Below are 11,657 nucleotides of genomic sequence, written 5' to 3' on the forward strand. Positions count from 1 at the left end.
CTAAGGTTAGAAGAGAGCAACAAGGAAGTGTGCAAAAAGACTTGGGAAGTGAAAATGAAAGTGATGAGGAATGTGATAAGCAAGGAGGGCAGGATAGAAGATTGCTGGCTATTATTACCGATAATGAGTCTCGGAGAGATAGAGAAAGACGGAATGCTGAGTCTCATGGTGGTTATGACTTGAGGAGTGGTAAAACGCAGAAGTTGCAAGGAAATTTGATGTTACCATTAGTACCGACCCCATTGGGTCAGCGCTATGAGTCATTGGCTTTGAGAGATGTGACTGCAATGATGGATAAAATGCCCCCGTTACATCAAGGAGGAAAAATGTGGTTGTCTAAATTTTTGGCGTTGATGAGTGGACAGACATGTACATTGGGAGATATTAGACAGATGCTGGCTGGCGGCTGTTCATTGGTCCAACTCCAAGCTATTGAGGAAGCAGCGGGAACTACTGATTTGGGGAGGGAAACGCCTCTCCCTCGCGTTGCTGGTCAGTTGTTTGAACAGATTAAGTTGTACTTTCCACAGCCCACTGATTTGGCTCCAACTATGTTTCCATATGATGTTAAAATGTCTCCTCCACAACATTATGCGACATGTGTTGAGAATTGGATTGAGATTACGGGAAAGCATCCCGCCGCGTCCCCTGAGTCAGAAGTCTTGTTTAGAACTGCAATAGTGGATGGCTTACCCGCGGAAGTTAAAAAACAGTTGAAGAGTGATCCAGACATTTTAGTTTGTGCTGAAGGCAGATTTAAACGTCACTTGTTACATCATTGCCGCACACATGCAGAGACACAGAGTAAAGTGGATAGTGAGACTGAAGCGTTGTCTAAACAATTACTTAAATTGCAACTGGCTAAGATGCATGGGGAAGCTAAACAGAACAAAACACAGCAGAAAAGAGAGACACAGATGTTGCAGGGACCGGCTGTGATGGGGAGGGGCCGTGCGTCTTTCCGAGGCGGATACGGGGGGCGTGGAAGAGGAACTCCACCCCCGGGGGGAAGGCCCCAATACACTCCCAGTGCATGTTTCATTTGCGGATCATTAGATCATTGGGCTAGGGAATGCCCACAATATAGACCACAAGCCCGCCCTATGGGAGGAGCCCAAAGGCCAATGTCACCGCCTCAAGCTCAAGCAACAGCTCCATCTGGTGGTCATCCATGGCAAGCTCAAAGAACAGCACCATCTGGTGGACATCCAGGGCAAGCTCAAAGAACAGCACCATCTGGTGGCCATCCATGGCAGAAGTCATACCCGCCAACAGGCCAGTACTATCTGGACGATAGTGACTGGCAGGGACAATACGACTAGGGGAGCCTGGGAAGCCCAGTAAGCAATGGCCTGGCAGAACCCATGCTTCAAGTAACAGTGGCTGGACAAACAATACACATGCTGGTGGACACGGGGGCAACCTACTCATCTATTAATATCAACTTACCTCCAGCCGCACTCTCAAAGAAGACCACTACTTTGGTCGGCTTCTCGGGACTACCCCAGATTCTGCCTTTTACGAAACCACTGGACACGACTATCAAGAATACTGGACAAAGGTTCTGGCATACCTACATACACTCATTGGGGACTCCCATCAACCTCATGGGACGTGACTTACTGGCAACCTTACAAGCTCAGATCCTGTGTGGACCACAAGGGCTTCAAATACGATTCCCAGATGGAAAAATACTACATTGTCAACAATCCCTGGGACAAGATGGACAATGGTTGATGGCTCCATTACCTGCCACACCTGAGACAGCAACAATTTACTGGACTCTCTTAAATCCAGAAACTCCCTTTGGGGGAGGTGTGTACTCGACCTATCTCCTGTGGAAACCTTGGATTTGCTCATTGGCACCCTACCATCCTCCAGTCGATCCCTTGCACTGTACGTTGTTTTACGACAGGGAGTGTGATGATGTGTATAGGGATTTATTTGAGGAAATTGATGGTAAGGAGTGGCAATTGTCGTCATCATGTATACTGATCGGAAAGGAAGGTGTTGCAGCAGCCACAGATTTGACACCAGAACAGTTGCCTTGGTTTAAGATGGCACAGGAAGGTTACCCCCACATTTCGCTGGCTGTGGCCCCCGGGCACGAAGCCAGACAATTGGGGCCGATGGTTAGGCGCCTTTTGGAAGAAACAGAATGGGTTAAAACAAACATTCCAGATTTGTGGTGGGCCCCAACGGAAAAAGCTTATAAGATACAGCAGGTGATGAAGGATGAAGGGAGATTGGAAATGGTTTTGTTATCCCGCCTCCATGGCAGGGAACTCTTGGACCACGAACAAGCCTCAGCCATGCTCGACACAATGCCTGACACACTTTGGTCACAGGGACCATTTGATGTGGGTTTTTGCCACTCTGTGACTCCAATTAAATTGTCCATAGATGAGACTCAGATTATACGGAGACCGCAATACAGGTGGCCGCAGGAAGCTGATCAAGGAATGGAAGACACACTGAGGGGTTTGTGGGACGCCGGTGTCTTGGAGTTGTCTAGCTCCACTTGGAATACACCTTTGCGCCCGGTTAGGAAGGCTGACAAAGTGACTTGGAGAATGGCACATGATCTTAGGCCAGTGAATGATGTCACGGTGACACCTGTATTGCCGGTACCAGACCCGCATCGTATCCTAGCTAGTTTGGACCCCTCATATCAATTTTTCACAGTGATAGATTTAGCCAACGCATATTTCTGTCTTCCACTCTCGCCTGAAGACCGTCATGTCTTTGCATTTTCATATAAAGGAGTGAAGTTACAATATACACGGCTTCCACAGGGATTTAAAAACTCACCAGGTATTTTTAATCAGGTGCTGAGGGAACTACTGGCACCATGTGCTATGCCGGAAGGCACTGTATTGTTGCAATATGTGGATGATTTGCTGATTGGAGCTAAGACTGATCTCGCTTGTTTGGCGGCAACTGGAACGGTTCTACGTTGGTTAGGTCAGCTTGGTTTCAAGGTCTCTAAGAAGAAGTTGCAGTGTTGTAGGCAGAAGGTAACTTTTTTGGGTAGAATAGTTTCTCCATCAGGCCTAGCCATGTCACCTGCACACAGAAACTCCATCCTCCGCCACCCTCGCCCCAACACGGTCAAGGAAATGTTGTCTTTCCTAGGACTGTGTGGCTATAGCCGCAACTATATTCCCAACTTTGTTGACAAAACGGGAATTTTGCGAGGCCTAGTGAAAGAACAAGGAAATCGAAACTTGAAATCTCAGCTTGTCTGGACCGCGGAGGCAAACAATGCTTTTGTCTCCTTGGTTCAGGAACTGGCCTCTGCAGCAGCATTGGCTACCCCTAACTATTCGGTTCCCTTCCATTTAGATGTGTCAATTTCTGGGACCATTGTGAATGGTATTCTCTATCAGAAAGTCAAGAATGGTCGTGCAGTCTTGATGTACTGCAGTGTACCTCTGGATAACATTGAACAAAGACAGCCTGATTGTACTCGGTACGCAGCCGGATTGGCCAAAATTCTTCAAAAAACAGCCCATCTGGTCATGGCCCACCCACTGAATGTACTCACTGACCATGCAGTGTCAGCATTTGTGGGGTCGGCCGCGTTCACTTTAACACCACTAGGACAGATCAGGCTTTTGAAAATTTTGACCGCCCCTAATGTCAACTATGTCCACACGGGAGTGAACATGGCTGACCAGATTCTGATCGGCCCACATGAATGTGCCCTTAAAATCAAGCCACTGGTCAAGATCAGACCTGATCTATATGCGGAGCCCTTGGATCATGGTCGGATTCTGTTCACAGACGGGTGTTGTTGGAGAGACAAGCAGGGCAACTTACACGCTGCAGCTGCAGTGGTGGAATGGCAAGACGGCCACTTCACCACTATTAAATCCCAGCAGATGTCAACTCACCCATCAGCTCAGGCAGCTGAGGTATTGGCACTTATTCTGGCATTGGAATCTGCCCAGTGCGAGGCAGCCACCATCTACTCTGACTCAGCGTATGCAACATCTGCCGCTCACATAGATTTGCTTGGCTGGATGAAAAATGGTTTCATTACTGCTAAAGGAACTGACATTGCTCACAAAGATCTGATGATTCGCCTAGGTGAGGCCATTAAGGCCCCAGCAGAAGTCGCTATTGTAAAGATACCAGGCCACTCTAAATCGGATACACTTGTGGCCCAAGGCAATAACGCTGTAGACGCAGCTGCTAAGGCAGCTGCTGGATACCATGTTGAACGGGGTATGATGATGTCTCGCGGCCCAATTGTAGTTGATGGCAACCACCCGGATGCAGCTCTTCTTGAACCAGTAGATTTGCCAGCATTAATTGACCTTCAGAATTCAGCCTCTCCTGAGCAGAAATCAGTTTGGCTCGCGGCAGGTGCGTTTAAATTACCTGACAAGCTTTGGGTCGGCCCTAATGGCCGACCAGTTCTCCCTGATGGTAAGTTGTTACAGGACACCTTGCTCGAGGCCCACACACCGTCGCATGTTGCCCCGCACTCCATGCTAGCCAAACTTATCATGTGGTGGCATCCCAAATTCTATGATGTCGTATGGAATTTTGTTACAAATTGCGAAACGTGTCAGACATTCAATGCGAAACCAACGTTGAAGCCCAAACCTGGCCTATTCCAACCTGCTCCATGGCCAGGGGCGGAGATTATTATGGATTTTACGGACATGATCACCAGAATTAATGGCAAACGTTACCTCTTGGTCATTGTTGACGCCTTCTCGGGATGGCCGGAAGCCTACCCCTGTGCACGTGAGGACTCAGGTGCCGTAATCAAGTCATTGGTAAATCATTACATACCGACTCATGGATTCCCCGCTCTAATTAGATCTGACAATGGGACTCATTTCAGTAACAAAGCCTTGGCCAAGGTTGAGTCTCTCTTGGGTTTAAAACATCGTTTCGGTTGCGTATATCGACCTCAGAGCCAGGGAAAGGTAGAACGTATGAATCGTACCCTCAAAGAGAAGTTGGCAAAAATCATGGCCTCAACAAAAATGAACTGGCTACAGGCCCTGCCACTGGCGTTACTTTCGGTCCGGCAAACGGTGAGTAGACAAACTGGATTTGCGCCTTTCGAGCTCCTGACAGGTAGGTTGATGCCGGGACCGGCATCTTCACTCGTACCGCCACAAGACTTACCTGTGCCTGATTTGTCGCATGCATCCTATTGGTCGTATTTGAATGCACTTGTCTCCAGTGTTTCTGCACAGGTCGTTGAGAAAGCCAGATCAGCGGCTCCTGAAGATCTACCATCTCAAGTCTCGCTCTCGCCTTACGTATATGTGAAAGTCCTGTCAAGAAAATGGTCTGAGCCTCGGTGGAAAGGCCCGTTTAAGGTCATCGCTCGGACCTCTCACGCTGTCCAATTGGACGATCATCAGAAGAAGTGGTATCATTACTCACAACTCCGTCCGGCTCCACAGTCTTCGTGAAATATGGGACCGAGTCAGTCTTTTGGGCGTGTGTCTCACCCGCCCAAGAGAGGGAATGATGGGGATGATGTCACTTGGCGTTCTTTGTGTCTGTTGTTTATGGGAGGATGTCTGTTACTATGTGTTTCAGGGCTTTTAATAAGGTATGTGTCTAATGTGGAGAACCAACTGCTTGCGTCCACGCCAACCGGAGACGCTCAGGGAAGTGGACATGCACAAGTCATCATTCATTATAAATGCCACAATAAGGTTTGGTATGAAGCCGAACACAATTCCTCTGATAGCCTGACTAAGACAGAAAATTCCATCTTGCACCTGAAATGTGTTGACCCTAATTGGCAAAGATATATTGAAGCTTTTAAATGGTATGAGCAAAATGCGTCTTTACATTCAAAATTACAAATGTACCAGGATATGTTGTTTTCTTGTACATCCCAAACATTGATGCCGGAAGGTAAAACAGGAACATGTGTGTATTTGTGTCACGAAGATGGTCAATTCCTCGTTACTACATGTTCAGGTCCAGATAGGCTAACATATGGAGAAATGTGGACATTCTATTCCAGATGTTTGGGTAACCACCCCATCTACAATATACCAGACGCCTTACAATTATTAACAAAAGCGGAATTTGGTCTTCTAAGTCAGCAGAAATATAATGATAGTGTTAACAGACGTTTGCGTTTACCCCCACCTCTAAAATTTCCTGTTTGGTATTGTAATGGTAGCCAATGTGCAACAAATGATTCACTTATGCCAGTAGTATATCACACCCACGTAAAAGAAAGAATACATAAAAGACAGAATGAGATAAGACGGGGAGTAATTCTCTCACACCCTACAAGTCAGTGTGATACCACTAGAGCCAATCAATTTGGAATACAGGTTTGTATCCCACCAAACATGACAGTACAAGTCACAATACCGTATACAAGTTTGAGCAACGGAAAATTTAAAGGAAAAGACTATAAGGACTCTATTTGGTACCTCACAAATGATCAGTTAGACAGGTCGTGGAAAAATTTGGTGTGGGATTCGAAGGGTTGGTACAAGTCATGGGGTACTAGTACAAGGGCTCGTCAGCATCAGCAAATGATTACAGGTAAACAAACCTCTGATGGAGTTATATTATGGATAGACACTTCTAAAAGTATTAATTGGGGAAAACAAGTCCACTGTTGGGGTTTTCAATTAAATGCGTATGCCAAGTCGTATCCCTATTTTCAGTTGGCTATATGTGCAGGGTTAAATAACTCCCGTGAAATGCAGCTTAGTCCATTTACGAACCCTGGTGTGATAACACAGGTCATTAAAGAAATCGATGATTGGTTTAGAGTAGTCACAGGCGTCACCAGCATTAATAATAATTGGCTCCTCATGGTTGAGGAAGCTGCTAAAAGTATACAGTCGGATTGTATTGTATGTTTAGGCGCAAGACCTCTTTTAAAAGTAGTCGTGGCACCAATATCTGTCGATTGTACTATACCTGTGTTGACCCAAACAAAGTTAACTGGTGTTTGCGCCCAATATGACCAAGCTTTTCCTATAGTAGGACCTGAAAAACACAAGCCCATATTTGATAGTCAAATTGCAAAACAGAATTTCACATGCTTTAAATTGAAAGGAGTAGGTGAAAGTATTGGCTTTATAAATCATGAGTGGTGTCAGCATAATTTGCCTATGATTAAAAACAGCCCGGTGTCCCGAGCGGATGTCTGGATCTGGTGTGGCCAAACCCAGTTGTATGACCGATTACCCAATAATGCAACTGGAGTTTGTTCATTGGTAACCCTAATTATGCCAGTAACAGTTGTCCCAATAGATGCCCAGTCGTCCGCACAGAACTGGGGCCAGTCGCTGCAGAACCTTCTACGCAGATCCCGGAGAAGTGAGTCTCCACTGTGGATGTTGGAACCAGATTCCACTTACATTGATGCCATTGGCATTCCACGAGGAGTACCAGACGAATATAAAATAATAAATTCAATTGCTGCAGGTTTTGCTAGCATCCTACCTTGGGTAACTGTCAATAAGAATGTAGATATTCTAAATTATATACATTATAATGTCCAACGTTTAGGCAATTACACGCATGAGTCATTATCTGCTGTACATGAACAATTAGCGGCTACTTCATTAATGGCCTTCCAAAACAGAATTGCATTAGATATGCTCTTAGCCAAAGAAGGCGGAGTATGTGGGAAAGTGGGGGAAACTTGTTGCACCTTTATTCCCAATAATACTGCCCCGAATGGCAGATTGACAAAGGCATTAGAGGGATTGAGCACATTGAATGATAAAATGAAAGAGCACTCCGGAGTGGACACAAGCATCTGGGACTGGACTAAGGCATTTGGCAACTGGAGAGGTTTGATCACGTCTACTCTGCTTACTATTGCTATTATTGCTTCTGTTATTGTTCTCTGTGGATGTTGTTGTCTTCCATGCCTTCGGACCCTGGCCACACGTTTGATCGAGAAAACCTTGGGACTAGTACCACCAGGAGGCCAATACGTCTTGGTCCCACTCCAGGACAGAGATGGGGACCAAAATGATCAATTGCTTAACGCCGCTATATAATCTTTGTTGTGTGTTTTAGGTGGTGACCTCACAAGTGAGGTCAAGAGAGGGAATGAAGGGCTAAGGCTGCTTATTTGCTGCTTTTGAATCAACTGACATTGCTCCTTTGCTGCTTTTGAGTCAACTGGCATTACACCTGAGAGGAATGAAGGCCAATGCATAATTAAGGCGCGCCCTAGTTCGTATCACCTGGCCGCCACTGTGTTTGGGACATGTTAACTGGAAAATACCACGAGGCAGGCCCATGTCTAAGCACCAACGAAGGAATTATGGACATTGAAGGACAATGGACAAAACTGGTGACTCACGGCAGAAATGCCGACAACATCTTAATTCTGCCTGTTTGGGAATGGGCCGGAAGCTGAGGATCCAGAAGAAAGAAGAGAGTGTATATTTTACTGTGTGCTGTGTATGCTTTACTATGTGCTATGCTGTATTATCATATATTAATGAGTAAGTGTCTGATTATTGTATATACATTGTTTAGAGATGACCAGGCCAAGAGGCTATCGTTCCTAGCGGAAGGTAAGAGAGGGGAATTTTGTCCTGGCTTCAAGAACAAGCAAATATATACTCCCAAATAATAATCAAAATGATATTAGAAGTGCAGGTTTTCGCCCCCCTCTGGCATCTCACCCTGGGTAATTAGGCATTTTAATAAATGAATAAGAAATAAAGAATTGAATAGAAGGCCAACACCAATTGACCTTGGTGATTAGGCATTTTGGTAATGATTAATAGGCCAAATACCAAGGGGATCTGTAAATAAGCTTAAGTTCCAAATACGAAGCCATGAGGCAATAGCTTGCTTGCACGTACAAGCTGATATGAATACTATATATGGGCATGTTTATCAAAAATTTAGTGGAAGAACTCAGTGTGTCTAGGTGAAAACAGATGTTTGCTTGATTTAGGGAAGTGTTTTGAAGAAGTATGCAGACGAGGTTACAAAGTGCGAGACCTCTTATAAGAAACCATGTTCTTAGAAGAAGAATTCCTGGAAGAACAAGAACCAACCAATGAGAGACAGAAAAGATCATGTATCCATGCATCGTCATCATTATGTCTATATAAACCATGTACTTGTCCTTGGGTATTGTTCTCTCTTAGCCGCAGTGTTCCTGTGTATTTGATAAGCTGAGAACCCAGACGTCTGTAATACTTTTACTTGGGAGAATTAAATCTACCTCTGCTAATCTGGTCTGATTGATTCCTGGTCTCTTCTGCGACAGAACGAATGCGCAAAATTGTTAGGTGCGAGAAGGTAAAGGTATAGTATCACTAATTGGATTAATGTTAATTGGAGTCAGATAAGGTAAAACAATTGCTGAAAACTGGTATGTATATTCGTTTAACCTAACAGCAGCGGTTTGGGAGTTATCATCAAAATTACATTTCTCGGCTGAAATGAATAGATCTCGCTGTCAGAAGGCGTGAATTGCTTTTTTGAACTAAGTTTGAGGATTGCGCTCAAACCAAAAGTCCTAGAACCAAATTTCCAATTGTAACTACTAGATTGTGATACAATACACTACTGGGTGAAGTTTGGTTCATTTCTGCGCAGCGGTTTGGGAGTTAACATCAAAATTACATTTCTCGGCCATATCGCGTAGATCTCACTGCGAAAAGGCTTAAATGACTTTTTTTAACTAAGTTTGAGGATTGCGCTCAAACCAAATGTCCTAGAACCAAATTTCCAAATGTAACTACTAGATTGTGATACAATACACTATTGGGTGAAGTTTGGTTGACTTCTGCACAGCGGTTTTGGAGTTAACATCAAAATTACATTTCTCGGCCATATCGCGTAGATCTCACTGTGAAAAGGCTTATATGACATTTTTTTAACTAAGTTTGAGGATTGCGCTCAAACCAAATGTCCTAGAACCAAATTTCCAAATGTAACTACTAGATTGTGATACAATACACTACTGGGTGAAGTTTGGTTCACTTCTGCGCAGCGGTTTGGGAGTTATCAAAATTACATTTCTCGGCTGAAATGAATCGATCTCACTGTGAAAAGGCCTAAATGGCTTTTTTGAACTAAGTATGAGGATTGCGCTCAAACCAAATGTCCTAGAACCAAATTTCCAAATGTAACTACTAGATTGTGATACAATACACTACTGGGTGAAGTTTGGTTCACTTCTGCGCAGCGGTTTGGGAGTTATCATCAAAATTACATTTCTCGGCTGAAATGAATAGATCTCGCTGTCAGAAGGCGTAAATGGCTTTTTTGAACTAAGTTTGAGGGTTGCGCTCAAACCAAATGTCATAGAACCAAATTTCCAAATGTAACTACTAGATTGTGATACAATACACTATTGGGTGAAGTTTGGTTCACTTCTGCGCAGCGGTTTAGGAGTTATCATCAAAATTGCATTTCTCGGCTGAAATGAATAGATCTCACTGTGAAAAGGCGTAAATGGCATTTTTGAACTAAGTTTGAGGATTGCGCTCAAACCAAATGTCCTAGAACCAAATTTCCAAATGTAACTACTAGATTGTGATACAATACACTATTGGGTGAAGTTTGGTTCAATTCTGCGCAGCGGTTTGGGAGTTATCATCAAAATTACATTTCTCGGCTGAAATGAATAGATCTCGCTGTCAGAAGGCGTAAATGGCATTTTTGAATTAAGTTTGAGGATTACGCTCAAACCAAATGTCCTAGAACCAAATTTCCAAATGTAACTACTAGATTGTAATACAATACACGATTGGGTGAAGTTTGGTTCACTTCTGCGCAGCGGTTTAGGAGTTATCATCAAAATTGCATTTCTCGGCTGAAATGAATAGATCTCACTGTGAAAAGGCCTAAAAGGCTTTTTTGAACTAAGTTTGAGGATTGCGCTCAAACCAAATGTCCTAGAACCAAATTTCCAAATGTAACTACTAGATTGTGATACAATACACTAATGGTTGAAGTTAGGTTGACTTCTGCGCAGCGGTTTGGGAGTTAACATCAAAATTACATTTCTCGGCTGAAATGAATAGATCTCACTGTGAAAAGGCCTAAATGGGTTTTTGAAATAAGTATGAGGATTGCGCTCAAACCAAATGTCCGAGAACCAAATTTCCAAATGTAACTACTAGTTTGTAATACAATACACTATTGGTTGAAGTTTGGTTCATTTGTGCGCAGCGGTTTAGGAGTTATCATCAAAATTGCATTTCTCGGTTGAAATGAATAGATCTCACTGTTAAAATAACTAAAAGGCTTTTTTGAAATAAGTTTGAGGATTGCGCTCAAACCAAATGTCCTAGAACCAAATTTCCAAATGTAACTACTAGATTGTGATACAATACACTACTGGGTGAAGTTTGGTTCACTTCTGCTCAGCAGTTTAGGAGTTATCATCAAAATTGCATTTCTCGGCTGAATTGAATAGATCTCACTGTGAAAAGGCCTAAATGGCTTTTTGAAATAAGTATGAGGATTGCGCTCAAACCAAATGTCCTAGAATCAAATTTCCAAATGTAACTACTAGATTCTGATACAATACACTACTGGGTGAAGTTTGGTTCACTTCTGCGCAGCGGTTTGGGAGTTATCAAAATTACATTTCTCGGCTGAAATGAATCGATCTCACTGTGAAAAGGCCTAAATGGCTTTTTTGAACTAAGTATGAGGAT

At 43.8% G+C, this 11,657-nt stretch overlaps 1 protein-coding gene across 1 annotated transcript; it reads left to right on the plus strand.

The window, feature by feature from the left end:
* The first annotated feature begins 927 nt into the window (after nucleotides 1-927).
* LOC130908551 (uncharacterized) lies at nucleotides 928-6,434 on the plus strand. Its single transcript, XM_057824094.1, has one exon. It carries the CDS (start codon nucleotides 1,365-1,367, stop codon nucleotides 5,439-5,441), a length of 4,077 nt encoding a protein of 1,358 aa, XP_057680077.1. The 5' UTR covers nucleotides 928-1,364; the 3' UTR covers nucleotides 5,442-6,434.
* The last annotated feature ends 5,223 nt before the right edge of the window (nucleotides 6,435-11,657 follow it).

The sequence above is a fragment of the Corythoichthys intestinalis genome, chromosome 20, assembly GCF_030265065.1.
Source record: "Corythoichthys intestinalis isolate RoL2023-P3 chromosome 20, ASM3026506v1, whole genome shotgun sequence".
Lineage (NCBI taxonomy): Eukaryota > Metazoa > Chordata > Actinopteri > Syngnathiformes > Syngnathidae > Corythoichthys > Corythoichthys intestinalis.